Below are 16,283 nucleotides of genomic sequence, written 5' to 3' on the forward strand. Positions count from 1 at the left end.
ATCATACATTTCATCAATTTCTTCATCATCTGCAGAGCTAGTTGGCATATAAACTTGTACTACTGTATTAAGCGTGGGCTTCGTGTCTATCTTGGCTACAATAATACGTTCACTACGCTGTTTGTAGTAGCTCACCCGCACTCCTATTTTTTTTATTCATTATTGAACCTACTCCTACATTACCCCTATTTGATTTTGTATTTATAACCCTGTATTCACCTGACCAGAAGTCTTGTTCCTCCTGCCATCGAACTTCACTAATTCCCACTATATCTAACTTTAACCTATCCATTTCCCTTTTTAAATTTTCTAACCTACCTGCCCGATTAAGGGATCTGACATTCCATGCTCCGATCCCTAGAACGCCAGATGGAAGTGATGTGACATGTATATAAAACCCTCTGATGACAGAATAGCACTGCCTCAGACACCACCAAATTACTTTTGTGTTTATTAATTCAATTCCTCTTCAAATTTTGTCTACTGGTAACTAGAGCAGTAGACATTTCTTTATGCATATCAATACCCGAGCAAATAACTTACTTGTATATGATCAGCAATACATAACGTCTCCTGCTGTTTGTCTAAGTTCATTGCTAAATTACTGCTGTCCCTGTCTGTATAACTGTCATGTTATAACAAACTTTCTGTTTACTTTAATCTGGTATGCTCATCTTGATTCATAAAAAAATATTCATACTCAACATTCCCGAAAGAAAAGAGTTATCAAATGAAATCAAACAACAAGTGCAGAAAAGGCGAAAGTTTCAAGGAAATTTTACTGGGAATTTGATAAAATATACTGCACTAAACAAAACTATCTGTTTAGGAGAACGTGTGTGATGGTCCAATGAAAATCTGATAAAAGGAATAACTGAAAACAATGAAAATATGAAGAACACACAGAACATTCTGTTGGGTAAATAATAGTTAGTAATTAAGAAAAGAGTGAGTTTGAAACATGCACATTTCTTTTGACATCCTAGATATTCCCAACAGAAAATGAGTTCACAGGACTGGTGATCGTCCAGCACATTCATGTCCCTAAATAGGCTATCAAAGTGTTGGCACCATAATGGAGCAGTGGGGAGGGACAGTGCCTTGCTGAATTTATAGCAGCTATCGCTGACCTCTAAGAATTGATGTCAGACATACCAGGAAGGTGATTTTTGTCCCATATTAAATCTGAATATGAGAGCACCGACAGTCTGAACTTTGCCCTCCAACTGGCATGTACTTCCTACACTTACACCCATACTGTAAAAACCATTGTCAAGTGTATTTCATAGGGTACTTCCCATTGTACCACATACTAGGGAATGATCACTTACGTGCACTTGGTACACAGTGGTTAGTCTAATTTTATCTTCATGAGCTCTATGGGTGCAATATGTAGCAGGTTTTAATGTATTAATAATCACCTACAGTCAATTCTTGAAACATTGTAAATAGGCTTTTACAAGATAGTTTGTGCCTACCAACGAAGTTTTTACATCTCCATGATGCTCTCCCAAGAGTCAAAAGAATCAGTGACTATTCAAGTGCCATTCTTTATCTGCTTTTAGTTTTATGTGGTACAGTCCCCAAACATTTGAGCAATATTCTAGCTTGGGTTGCACAGGTATTCATAAGGAATCTAATTCATAGACTTATTGTTTTTCATAGACTTATTGTTTTTTCCAAGTATTCTCCTAATGAACTGAAGTCTGCCACCTGCTTTATCCATGACAGAGCCTATGTAACTATTCAGTTTCATACCTCCAAAAATTTTTACTCCAAGATATATGTATAAGCTGATCGTTCTAACTGCAACTCATTGACTGGTAGCTGCACCGTACTAAACTTTTTTCTTTTATAAAATGCAAAATTTTACATTTCTGTACATTTGAAGCAAGCCGCCAATCTTTGCACCACTTTCAAAACTTATCGGGATCTGACTGAATACCTGTGCAGCATTTTTCAAACAGTACTTTAAACATTACCTGCAATGCTGTTAATATATAAGGGGCAATCGGAAAGTTTCGATCTGAGGGCACTGCTGCAGCATATATGCAACATAGCAAGACCCCAATGCGGTTATATACACACCGACTTGTAGGCAAGGGATTTGAGTGGCATTTGTGTCTTTCCGATGTACATGCGGTGAATGCGGAAACGTTAATTATAGCAATATTATCACCAAATGTGTCCAAACAGGACTAATGTGCTGTTATTCTTTTCTTGTCTGCTGAAGACAAAACACCGGTAGTCACCCATCAAAGAATGAAGAATGTGTAGAGGGCAGCATGTCTATTGAACACCAGTGCTGTAGAATGGTGTGCCAAGCTCCATGTTGGTCATGATTTGACACGAGTCAATCTGCCAGTCAAGCCCCCCATATGGAAAATGTCAAGTTGGAGATACTGTAGCACCTGCTGTATAGTCCTGACCTTGTGGTTATCAAGCCTTCTGTCCCTTAAAAAAGGCCTTGAAGGGCTGATGATTCTTGTCGGATGAGGATTTTCAGCAGGAAGTTACAGACTTCTTTGCGCAGCTGAACATGTTGTTTTGCCAAATGGGTATCTTCAGCTTGTTGAGTTGCTGAGATGATTGCTTCAATAATCACACTGATTTTGCCTGACTGGTATATGAATTTTGGACTGTACAACAAGAGGATAGACCCGTCAAATATTGCAGAACACTGGCAGCATCCTATGGATAAGGGCTGTGACAGAATTTGAAGACTGTTTTTAACTTTTCTGCACCAAATGGAGAGCATGCAGCTACTGTAGCACTGTCTTATCTTCAATTTAAAAATAAATGGTTCATTTGGATTGCCGTCCATGATCCATGGAGAGTAATAATAAACGTCTCATATATAGTAGCCAAAGAAATGGCTACCGTCTGGAAGTGTCCACCCAGAACGACTTAAAATGGAACTGACTGAAAATGAAGTTGTGATAGGAAGAGAAAATTCACTTATTGATTCTGAATCAGATTTGGAAGGTGGAACTGACAAGAAACTGCAGCGAACTTACCAAACATTAGAGAAGAATTGAAGATTTCTCAATTTTTTGCCAAAGAAGATAATGATTTGAAGCTAAATAATTTAGCAGTAAATGCAACAACTCACTGAATAGTAGGGGCACTGAGTCATCAACATGTACACTAAAAAGATTGAAAATTCACTATCAGACAAATCCACTTTCAAGCTACAGCACACACACACACACACACACACACACACACACACACATATGCATCTATATTGAGCCAAGTGAATACACAATGCTGGGACTGCAGTTCTGAATATAGACTGGGGATAGAGGGGTTGTGCCAGGTGGACAGCAGGAGGGAAGTTTGGGGGAGGGTAATTGGCAGCTCGGAAGGAGAGGAAGCAAGTACATGGGATAATATTAATACGAGAGGGAGGACAGCAGGTGGACAGGATATGCGTGTGGAGCAGCAGCAGGTGCACTATGTAGAAATTCAGGAAGGAGACACAGCATGTGTATGGGACAGAAATGTGGGAGGGAGACGCAACAGATGCAAAGGATAGGAATGCAACACACGGATACTGCCACCGATCAGTTTGAGCAGTGAACAGTGACCTGAGGTGGAAGAGTGGATTTGGAGGATGAGGTGCAGTCTGAGTGAAGTTGGGGTTCTGGGACAGTTGTTTAGTGGAGACTAAGGTCAGATGGATTACAGAAACAACGGATGCATTGCAGGGACAGCTCCCCTCTAGGTAGTACAGAAAATCTGGTGCTGGGGAGAAGGATTTCTATGGCACAGCCTGCAAAGCAGCCATTTTAATCAAGCACATTGTGCTCAGCAGCGTATTCTCTCAATGGGTGGTCAACTCTGCTCTTGGCCAAGTTGGCTGTGGCCATTGATTCAGGCTAACAGTTGGTTGACGACCACACCTACATAAATTGCTGAGCAGAAATTGCAGCAGAGTTAGTATGTGACATGGCTGCATTCACATGCGGGCCTGCCTCTGAAGGGATAGAGTAAGCCTGTGACAGGATTGAAGCAGGATGTGATGGGTGGGTAAATCAGACGTATCTTGCACTCAGGTTGTTCTTCCACAGGGATATGTTGCGTGTGGCAAGATGTTGGGGATGAGTGCGGCATGGGAATGGAACGGAATATTGTGTAGGTTGGGTGGGCGGCAGAACCCTTTAGAAGAGAATTGTGAGTGGGAAATTTCTCATTTCTGGGCACAATGATAGATAGTCAAAGCCCTGGTGAAGGACATGATTAAGTTGTTCCACTCCGGAATGATACTAGGTGATGGAGGAGGGGTCGCCTCGTTTCACCAGGTTCTTGATGGTGGAAGAATGGAAAAGGGAGTATATAAGAGGGTAGGGTGGGAGAACTATGCAACTTAGATTTGGTGGATAGTGCCTGTTTGTGAAGGCCTTAGTGAGACCTGCAGCATACTGGGCAAGGGAAATATCATCATTGGAGAAGTCCTAGCCACCAGTTTCCAGACTATATGGGATTGATTTTTTGGTCTGGAAGGGATGACAGCTGCCAAAATGCAGGTACTGTTGATGTTTAGTGGACCTGATATAGATAGAAGTATGGATGGTGCTATCATGAGCTGGAGATCAACATCAAGGAAGAAGGCACACTGGGCTGACGATGACCATGTGAAACGAATGAGAGAGAAGGTGTTAAAATTGTGGAGGAATGAGGACAGTGTGTGTTTGCACTGGGGTCCATATCAGGGAAGTATCTTCAGTGAAAATGAAACAAACATGATGTTTGGGGTTTTTAGATCCTAAGAACATAGTGCATATGAGGGAGCCATGCAGGTGCCCATGGCTGTGTTGCGGGTTTGTATGTATATTTTCCCCTCAAAAGAAAAGTAGTTATTTGTGAGTATGTAATTAGCTGGATGTATACGGAATGAAGTGGTAGTTTTGGAATTTGGAGGAGGGAGATGTTGCACAGGAATGTAGTATCAACAATGATGAGTAGGGGCCTAGGTGGTACTAGAGTGGGCATGGTGTGAAAGTCAATGACGAAAATGTTTGTATTTCTAATATGAGAGGTTAGGCTACTCCAAATTGGATGGAGGTATTGGTCGAAAAGGGCAGTAATTCTTTCAGTGGGATCACTGCAACTAGCTACAATTGGGTGTTCATGATTGTTAGGTTTACCAGTTTTGGGAGGTTACCATTAGCAGGAGGAGGGAGATATTCTAGGATTAACCAAAGGATTTGACTAGGGGTTATGCTAGATTTCTTGGATGGAATCACAGTTTGTTTGGGAGGGGGGGGGGGGGAAGGGGGTTAGTAAGTGGGGGACTCAGATGTGGATATCTTCTGTCACGTAATCACTGTAATTCATCGTGACAATGGGGAAGGGTTTCTGTGCAGGGAGGATGATTATACCAGGATCTGTCTTGAGGTTGTGAATGGCTGTTCTTTCTTCTACTGACAGGTTTATTGGGAACGGACCTGTGGAAACGTAATTAAGTCAAGTTGGAGGTAATAAATTCTTGGAAGGTAACCAGTAGGTAGTTCTTTGTGTGTGTGTGTGTGTGTGTGTGTGTGTGTGTGTGTGTGTGTGTGTGTGTGTGTGTGTGCGCGCGTGTTCTGAAATAAAGGCAATTTTCAAAAGATTCTCTTCGGCGCCTGTGGATATTTTTAATTGATTTTTTTTCAATGCCACAATGGTAAATCCTCCAAAGTCCAATAAACTGTCTGGTGAAATGGTAGAAGAAAACAGGTTCCAAAAAGTAAATCTAAATTCAATAAAAAGTACATCTGTCCAATAAGTGACAAAGAAATGCAGCAATAAATGTTTCTGGATTTGATGTTATTATATTTTATTTGTGCATCCTTTTGTTCACAAAAAACAAATATTTTTATTGGTGTAAATGAATAATAATTTTACCTACAGTGGTTATCCGTCATCTGAATGAATTTTGTCCAACTCTAACATTACATCTGAGCTCAGAACATGTTCTAGGATTCTAGAACAAATGTATGTCAAGGCTATTGAGGATCACTTGTGCTACCCTTCATGTAGTCAGCCATGACCTGTACTTTCTTCCATTATTGGGCACAGTTCTCTTTTCAAGGGACCTATGATAGATTATTGTTAACAGAGGGGTTGACTCAATTGCACATTCTGTAGAGAATGATAGTGTCTCCGTCAGGCCACTGAGCCTTTTTAATTTTAGCAGTTTCTCAACGTCACTGGTGTTATCTATATTACTCACCTTTCCAGTGGCATGAGACTTGAATGGAACAATACTTCTGGATTTACCTTTGCAAAGGATAATTTGAATGAAGCTCAGCACTTCTGCTTTTGTTTTGCTACCCTGAATTTTAGTTTGCCTTGTCCATGAATGCCTGAGCACTAACTTTGAAGCCACTAACAGCCTTTACATACAATATTCTGCCATGAATAATCTGACAAACTGAATTTTTCCATGCTTTAAGCAATCAACAGTGATGTGTCTGCACTGTTAATTTCCATGACCTGCAACATTCAGTTAGCAGAGTTTCTCAATGTGGCATCTTTACTCCATAGGAGGACCAGGTTCTGCATGGCACTTGTAGCATTAGACTGCTAAGTGGACTACTGTACTGTGGCCTATCTGCTACTGCACTCTGACAGCCATGTCAAACATGTGTAGGTAGCCACACCAATTAAGCCTGGGGCAGTGAAAACAAATCAACACTTCTTAATAGACCTTTCCTCGGTGATCTGTAAAAGTATTGTGCTTCTACGTCTTTTTGAAGATATACTCTGATCAAATGCAATGAGACCTTGTGCACTGCTCATCCAAGGTGTGTCTATGAGTCAGACGGCTGGTACAATGTATGAGTGCATCACAGTTAAACATCTTACTAAACTATTCCATTAATTCATGTGATACTTGTTGGAGGTACAGCATTTCTGTATTTAGTTCAATTGTCTGTGTGTACTCGCTTTTTACCTACTAGTAAAATAAAAGGATGCTTGAGTTTCTGCAATTTGTTGTTATCAAAGAATGATTGGCTGATGTCTTACCTCTCTTTCTGAATTCAGCTGATGAATATCAGCAGGAACAATGCAGGTTGAAGAATGATTTCCTATGTCTGCTATACTGAAGAACTCTGTGAAAAAGCAGAAATGCAGTGTTTTAATACTACAACTTGTCAGTGCTTTAAATAGGAAGCATAAATCAAAGAATAATTACATACATTCATTTTTCTGACCACACTTCCTCGAATCCCATGTTGAGAATATAACACGATTATAATTGCTGTTATCTAAAAATGTGTCATACGTCACTCACTAATATTTTTCACAAATACAATATAAAAATATATGCTGCGTATAGAGTTACACTCATGTTAACAATAATGTGTGATGCTGGAAACAAAAACTATAAAGAACCATATGGAATTAATTAACACACTGCAGATGGCTCCCCGAGTTTACTCATGTTTCGCATGCCATCTGTTACGGACGGATCTCAAGATAAATCATTTTCTACAATCTGTCTGTGGATGTCATCTGCTGTGATATATTTTAACTACTTCTGCTACACTGCTGGCCATTCAAAATGTAACACCAAGAAGGACCCGAGCAAAGATCACATATGACTGAAAATATAGCGCCAGGTGAAATGAGGAAGATGATGTAGTCAGTATTTGCTGGCTATAACTGCTGCTACCCACCTTGGCATTGAATCAATGAGGCTCTGGATGTGTCGTTGGGATATAGCAGTCTGTTTCCACATATTGCCAAAGTTGATCTGGTGTAACAGTGGATGTGTATCCTGGGCCAGTCGTAATGCAATCATTGACCAGATGTATCTTGTTCCAATGTGGGGCCATCAGAAAGCTCTGAAGGTACAGGATGACGACAGGCTCCAACATTTCAGTTTAGTGTACAGGCAGTGCGTACTAAGGGGATCCCAAAGTGGTATCCAATACCACCCAAACCATAATATTGGGTGCAGGACCGGTATGGTGGTGCATAAGGCAGCAGTTCAGAAGTCTCTCACCACGACGTCTCCATACGCTAACTCAACCATTGTGGTAGTGCAGGCAGAATTGGGATCTGTTGGTAAAAACAATATCGTACCGTTCGGTTGTCCATGTCCATCGTTCATCGCACCATTGCTGGTGCAAAATGCCTGTGGCATTGACTCAGTGGTAAACACAGTAATGGACACCTTGCAGACAGTCCATTCTGCTGCAAACAATGGCGAATGGTACGTACAGACAATACTTGTTGCGCAAGAGACCAAATTTGTTGTGATGTGGCAGCGCAATCCATCACTGCCACATGCAGAATATGTCTTGTCATCACATGTAGCGGTGCTATGAGGTGGGCGCAATCGGTCCCTTCGATCACTGATTTCTCTGAAGGATAATCTGCAATCCCTATACACAACTGTTCTTTCTCGGTCGAATACCGAAACATGCTCAAAAGATGCTCACTCTCTTCTATGAAGCATACAGCGTTTGCAGGTGGCGCTAGTGGCTTCTGTGACGTGCGCCTGCACTGGAGTGCTAATCATGTGCATCTCTCGTCGCCACAAATGCATGCTGCAAATTTCACCCGATTTAGATGCTCCCTCCAGGGCGTTGCATTTTTGGTGGCCAGCAGTGTATTTAGGTGTATACACGAGTAGTCAATGTATCAAACTTGATCGCCTTCATGTACTTTTTGCTTATTTAGCATTCTGACTGTATTCTGATATTTCAAATAGTTATCTTTTTGTCTGGAAGTTCCTCTTGCTTTCAGAGATGGTCCTGTTCAGAAAAATGGACAAATCTGAAATCGTTTCAGAGGTTTTTGACAATGGCATGTTCCTAGTGAGAATAAAGACTGGGAGGATTGTGTGATATAATGGTTTTATGGTACTGAAGACAACTGCAACAACGACATCATTAGACCTGTAAAAAAGTGTGTGGCAGCAGTGTTTGCAAGTGACTCAATAGTAACGATGAAGGTTCTGGTACCGCGAGCCACGGAATTTGAATCCCTGCCATACATCATGGACATCGAAGACCCATAGAGGTCTCTGCACCATCGCGCCGTAAGCTGTGGCGGCGCATGCCTCCTGGCCCGCATTTAGAGTGAGGGAGCCACAGTGGAACACGTGGTTGCAGCGGCCAATAGCGGCGTCCCTGATAGAGTACTTAAGCGCCTGCCTGTCGCTCAGCCTGCCAGTCTAATCTTGCGTACGTCTGTTGACACCTCACCTCGCGTTAGACAGCTTACTTTCTTGTTCTGTGTATGAGTGGATGTATTTGTTAGGTTTCCTTGTGACTCCGTTGTTTGATCTAGTTGTTGTTCGTTCTGTCCTTCGTTGGTCGTGTCCGTCCTCTCCTGTTGTGTTGTTGCTCGCCGGCCTCTCCACGGGTCCTGCCGCGCTTTCTGTCATTGCTACCCCGCGAGCGTCCCGGCCGCAGTTACAACATTTTGGCGACGAAGTAAACGGTGGTCACTGTTGGTATGGAGGCGAAGTTGGTCTGTCTGCTGGAGCAACAGCAGCAGCTCATGCAGCAGCAGGAGCTCCAGTTAGACATCTTGCAAAAGTTGCTGCAGTTGCTAACAGACGAAGTCGATGGCCGGGACACGCTACCACAACAGCTTCAGAGTCCTCGGGTGTCCAATGCTTTCCCACGTCCGCCGTCGTTTCCAACCTTTAATGACACTAACGTGACTTTGAAACCTACTTACATCGGCTGAAACAACATTTCACGGCTTTTCAAGTCACGGACGACATCTTGCAGCAGTCGTTGTTTTTGTCTTGGGCCTCCCCGCACACGTTCTTTCTTTTCCGCAAGTTGGCACCGTTGTCCGATCCTGTGGCTCTCTCTTTCCAGGAGATCTGCCTTTTGCTGACAAACTATTATTCCCAACGCTACCATGTGGTAGCCTCTCGGCTGGAGTTCCGCTAGTACCATAAACAGCCTGGTCAATCGTATCGTTCCTGAGTCACAGACTTGCAGAGTCTCAGCCATTGATGCGATTTTACGTGCACCAATCAGCAGTGTAAGGCTTTCTATGCAGACTCCCTGATCTGAGATGTGGTGATTCAGCTGGCTCCCGATCCTGAGGTCCGTACTGCAGCGTTGAAACTCGACAACCCCTCCTTGGAAGAGATTCTACCGCATTGCCCACTCCTTTGAAATTGCTTAAGCGGCTAACAAGCGTCTTATGGCGTGACCGCAGCTGGCGGCGAATGCGGCGTCACAGCGGGTTTCAGTCCGCCGCTCGTGGTCTCGCGGTAGCGTTCTCGCTTCCCGAGCCCGGGGTCCCGGGTTCGATTCCCGGCGGGGTCAGGAATTTTCACCTGCCTCGAGATGACTGGGTGTTTGTGTTGTCCTCATCATTTCATCATCATCCAGGAAAGTGGCGAAATTGGGCTGAGCAAAGGTTGGGAAATTGTACGGGCGCTGATAACCACGCAGTTGAGCGCCTCACAAACCAAACATCATCATCATCAACAGCGGGTTTCACTCTCGCGATGTTGATGTGGCCCGGCCAACTGAGGCCAGCGCCATCGGGATTCCTCATTGTCCGATGTCTCTATGGCATCGGCGCCTTCGGTTGCCCCTCGTCGCTGGTCGCGCGGCCCACTTCCATCTTGCCCACAGTGCTTTACTGCACATTCGCGGGCTGATTGTCCCCACCGCTGGAAAACGTGCACGCTGTGTAGCAAGGTGGGCCACATACAATTGGTTTGTCGTAGTCGCTCGACTCGCTCCAGTCCTGCCCCTCCTGGAGATACAGTCCATGCTCTGCAATCGGTTGTCCTACAGGACGACCCGTCAGCACGGAAGCTTTTCCTCACACTCCGATTTCATTGAGGATGTCAGTTTTCAGGTTGACACTGGGGCCACTGATTAATATGGCAACATATACCCGGCTGGGCTCTCCTGTGTTGTCGCCTCCCTCTCGCCATTTGGTCGCCTACGGAGACGGTTCCACTCCCCTTCGTGGGCAGTTTGTTGTCCAGGCGACATACAAGCATGTTCCCTGGCTCCTTGTCGTCGACCATCTGTCGGCTTCAAATATATTTGGCCTGGATGCGTTTCAACTGTTTGGCTTTTCAATTTCCAATGAAGTTAAGGTCGTTTCCACGGCTGTTCCCTTTCAGGACTTGGACGATCTGTGATCCGGTTTTGCGTCGTCGTTTTCACCGGATCTCGGATATGCTTCCGGCTTTCAGGCGCACATCACTCTCCGGCTGAATGCACAGCCTTGCTTTTTCCGGGCCCGTGGCCTTACGGCCAGCGGTCAAGCAGGAATTTGATCGGCTCCAGGCCGCTGGCAGGCTGGAGCCTGTCACTTACAGTGCATGGGCGACACCACTGGTGGTCATACGGAAACCCAATGGGTCCCTTCAGCTGTGTAGGACTTTGGCGCTACAGTCCCTCGATGACACTTACCCCATTCCCCGACAGAAAGACCTTCTTGCCCAGCTTGCCGGAGGAGAGTATTTTTCCAAGATCGACCTGGCTGAGGCATACCACCAGTTGCCGAATCTCAGAACATCATGGTTAGCAACAAGCCTTTCGGATTGTATAAGTACAAGCGCCTTCCCGTTGTTGTGTCTTCGGCGCCGGCCATTTTCCAGCGATTCCTGGAGCAGCTTACACAGCCTATCCCTGCCTGTGTGAATTACCTGGATGACATCTTGGTCACCGGGCATTCCCGCCAGGAACATTTGAAAAACCGCAACACCTTATTTCACGCTCTGCAGTCTGCTGGTTTACGCTGTTGGCTGGACAAGTGTTGTTTTCCAACTGGAATTGGAATACTTAGGCGACTGGCTTAGCAAAAATGGCATTCACCCTTTGGGTCGTACTGTCGTGGCCATTGAGGCCCTTCCTCGTACCAAAGACTTATCTGAACTCCAGGTGTCTTTGGGCAAGATTACTTATTACTTAAAGTTCTTGCCCCATGCTGCCTCCGTTGCTCAACCCTTCAATCACTTGCGTCACAATGGGGTACCTTTTGATTGGACCCCTGCCTGTGACCACGCTTTTCTCCACTTAAAGGCGATGCTCTAGTCTGCCCCTTGTCTTACTCCCTTTTCTCTGGACCGCCCCTTGGTTGTGGCGGCTGATGCGTCGGCATATGGCATTGGGGCCGTCCTTGTGCACCGGGATGCCGATGGCTCCAAACAGCCCATCGCTTATGCCTCTAAGACGTTGACCCCAGCACAACGGAACTCCTCCCAGACTGAAAAGCAGGCTCTGGCGATCTCGTGTTCACTGTCCAAAAATTTCACACCTATCTCTTTGGGGCAAAGTTTCCCTCCTGACAGACCATAAACCCTTGGTTACACTTTTTGGACCCCACTCTCACCTTCCAGAGTGGATGGCTCAACGTCTCCAGTGCTGGGCATGGTTTTTATGTAATTAAGCTTACACCATCCGGTATAAGCCCACTGCCCAATATGCTAACACGGACACTTTGTCATGTCTCCCAGCGGGCCCCGATCCTGTCTTTGACCAACAGGAGGTCCTCTGCTTTCACATTGATTCCACCCACCGGGATGCGCTGGACGGTCTGCCTCTTATGGCTGCTTACATTGCTGTGGCTACGCGCCGCGGTCCTGTCTTGCGGCAGGTTCTCAACTATGTGGTCCACGGGTGGCCGTCCTACGTCACTCGTCGGATGCAGTTTGATTTCAGCCCCTGGTGCCACCTGTCCCACAGGCTCTCCATGGTCGATGATGTCCTTCTGTCGGCCACGAAGTCAGATGCCCATTGGGTGGTCATCCCTCCGGCATTGCGGCTTCGGGTGCTTGGTTTGTTACACCGTGGGCACTGGGGTATGTCCCGTATTAAGGTTTTGGCTCGCGGCATGTGTATTGGCCCGGCATCGATGGCGATATTGAGCACCTGGTCCATGGGTGCACTGTCTGTGCACGTCACCAGGCGAGTCCTCGTCAGTCATTTGCACCCTGGCCTGTGCCTCGCCGGCCCTGGGATCGCATCCATATCGATTTTGTGGACCAGTTTTTGGGGTTCATGTGGTTACTCATTGTTGATACCTACTCCAAATACCCAAGGCGAGTTGGACACCCGCCACGGTCGTCATGGCCCATGGACGGCGTGTGACGTCGGTGCAGATATCGAAAGGCTTGGAGCGCCGCCATCATAATCAGCTCCTCCTGCGTGCCGCCACAGGACTCGCGCCGCCGCCTCTGTCCCTACCTCCTTCAGGTAAGGACGTGGTCCTCGAGTCACCGTCCCTGCCCCCAATTGCTGTCTCCCCGAGGGCCTGCTGCCAGCCCTCTCTGCCTTTGGGTGGATCGGCGCCTCCCTCCCCCGCCCTGGATTCTGGATCGCCTGTCATGGATCAACTGATCAGTTGACTTCGCAGTAGCTGAGGAGAGCTCCGCCTACCATCCTCCAAGGAAGCCATGGGTCTGAAGATGGTTATATAAATATAACCGAAACAAGTCACCTATGTTATTGAGACATAAGCGTTGGGATCAAGACTGAACTTTAGTTAAAATATACAAGACAGGAGCTACAGAAATGCGAAATGAAATGCTTTTGGCCATCAAGAGAGTAATGCATGAAGTCTTCAATGACTAACGTAGCAGAATTGTGTCACATGATCTTTCACAAAATCAGAAGACATTCTGGTCGCATGTAAAGGCTGCTAGTTACACCATGGTTTGTGTCCAGACACTGGTGGACGAGATGGAAATGCAATTGGGTACGGCAAAGCAAAAGCTGAAATGCTTAACTCTGCTTTGAAACGCTCCTTCTCAAAGGAAAACCCTGGGAGAACTGCCCTAATTCAATCCTTAAACTGCTGAAAAGATGAATGAAATAAGTATTAGTGTCAGTGGCATTGAGAAACAGCTGAACTGGTTAAAATTTATAAAGCATCAGGCCCCGATGCAATCCATATCGGACTCTCTATTGAATTTGTGGCCAAGTTAGCACCTTTCTAAGCTATAATCTATTGTAGATGTCTTGACCAACAAACTGTGCCCACTAATTGTAAGAAAGCACAGGGAACACCTGCCTACAACAAGGGTAGTAGGAGTTATCCACAAAACTATTTTCTGGTACCTCTGACATCGATTTGTTATCGAATCTTGGAATATATTCTAGCTCAAACATAATGAGATATCTCGACCAAAATGAGCTCCTCCACGGTACCCAGCATGGATTCCGAAAACATTGATCATGAAACCCAATTCACACTTTTCTCGCAAGACATCCCAAGGCTTTGGATCAAGGCAATCTGGTAGATGCAGTATTTCTTGATTTCTGAAAAGCATTTGATTCAGTACCACATCTATGCTTATTATCAAAGCACAATTATATGGGGTATCAAGGGAAATTTGTGACCAGATTGAGAATTTCTTGGATGGAGAGTCATTGACAGATGTGGAAGTAACTTTAGGTGTGTCCCATTAAAGTGTATTGGGACCCATGCTGTTCATGTTGAATATTATTAACTGTATGGACAATATTACCAGCAACCGCTGACTTTTTGCTGATGATGCAGTTATCTATAATGAAATGCTTGCCTGAAAGAAGCTGTTCAGTCAGATCTTGATAAGATTTCAAAGTGGTGCAAAGATTGGTGAGTTGCTTTAAATGTAAAGAAACACAAAATTGTGCACCTTACAAAACAAAAAAGTGTAGGATCCTATGACTATAGTATTAGTGAGTCACGGTCTTAATTTGTCAGCTCATACAAATACCAGTCCACAACATTTTGCAGCGATATGAAAAGCAATGGTCGCACAGGCTGAGTCGTGGGTAAAGAAAGTGACAGACTTTGATTTATTGGTAGAATACTGGGGAAATGCAACTGTTCTACAAAAGTGATTACTTACAAATCACTTGTGCAATACATCCCACAATATTGCCCAAATATGTGGGACCCACACCAAATAATACTAACAGGTGATACTGAATGTATATGGAGAAGGGCAGCATGAATGGAAACAGGTTTGTTTGATATGTGGGAGAGAGCCACAGAGATGCTGAGGCAATTGACGGATAGTGAGGATAAGATTAGATTTATTACAGCATGCATGGAGGCATTCAAACCATCATTCCTCTCACATTCCATAACTGAATGGTACAGGAAAACCCCTAATTATTGGTACAGCCATGCACTTCAAAGTAATTTGCAGAGTATAGATGTAGATGTAGATGTAGATGTTTTCAGAATCCATGCTGGTTGGAATGGTGGACATAATTCTGTTCAATATACTTGATCAGGTTTGCACTCAGAACATGTTCTAAGATTTTACAACACATGGATATCAAGAAGGTACTCCAGCAGCAACAGCACTGTCCTCGCCCACACTGACTGCTACTGCCTTGTGGTATCATGGCGGCTATTCTTCATGTTTTACTGTCTCAGTTAATACGTAATACTAAACCAAATATCATGCTAGACTAATGTGGGACAGCTCAATTAACTGGGCATGTAAAATTCTGATGTAAAAATAATTTTGTTTGTAACGGGAAACAAACTGATGCTTTCTGTCGACAATGGGCTTCACGACTACTTAATGGTCAAGATTTGTTTGGGCTGACTCCAGCTTCACACTGCAAAAACGAAATTGCAATTAGCTGTTAAAATACCGGAGACAATGCATCTGATGACTCTTCACGAAGATACCTTCTATATATGGAAGGGCCCCTACACGTTCAATGAAACCAACAGTAATCTCATTTGAAGTAACAAGCAGCATATCTGTTCCACTGCACTATTAGGCTGTCAGACAAAATTCATAAATATGAGGTGAAAATAATAAATATGAATAACTGTTTATTGTTTACAACTGAGAAATACAAACTCAAAAAATTGCATTTTCGGTATATTTAAATTTAAGCTGCACTCAACACCACTTCCTTTATGCATATACATGGTGTTTCAGATTACTATTAAGACTGATATCCCAATGTACTGTACACTTCTGGGGCATTAATTTTTTGATATGCAATATTTACCACAATGTAAGTGCTACAGTAAACTGGGGCTCCAGAATCAGAATGTACTCCCCCCTCCCCCTTTTCAGTCTGGAGTGCAGCAATTGGTACCAATAATGACAGGGCAATGATTTCTGTTATGCCATAAATTGTGGTTGTGTCACTAATGATATGGATGTTCACAGCATGAAATGACTGATGAGAGACATTAACATTCAATTACACATATTTTTAACAAAAGAGCAGCTACTGTATCCACTGTGAAGTAGACACAACTATGCAAAACATTTAAATAAAACAAGCAGCCAAGTTCTGTCATAATCGGTCCTATTTGCACATAGCCTAAGAAAA

General features: G+C 44.2%; 1 protein-coding gene across 1 annotated transcript in view; it reads right to left on the reverse strand.

The window, feature by feature from the left end:
* Nucleotides 1-16,283, reverse strand: part of LOC126153520 (uncharacterized) — a 119,235-nt gene that overhangs the window by 4,659 nt on the left and 98,293 nt on the right. Inside the window, exon 10 of the mRNA XM_049916079.1 lies at nt 7,015-7,100. Coding sequence (XP_049772036.1) covers nt 7,015-7,100 — 86 coding nt within the window. The remainder of the gene's footprint in view (nt 1-7,014; nt 7,101-16,283) is intronic.

The sequence above is a fragment of the Schistocerca cancellata genome, chromosome 1 (genome assembly GCF_023864275.1).
Source record: "Schistocerca cancellata isolate TAMUIC-IGC-003103 chromosome 1, iqSchCanc2.1, whole genome shotgun sequence".
NCBI classification, from domain to species: Eukaryota; Metazoa; Arthropoda; class Insecta; order Orthoptera; family Acrididae; genus Schistocerca; species Schistocerca cancellata.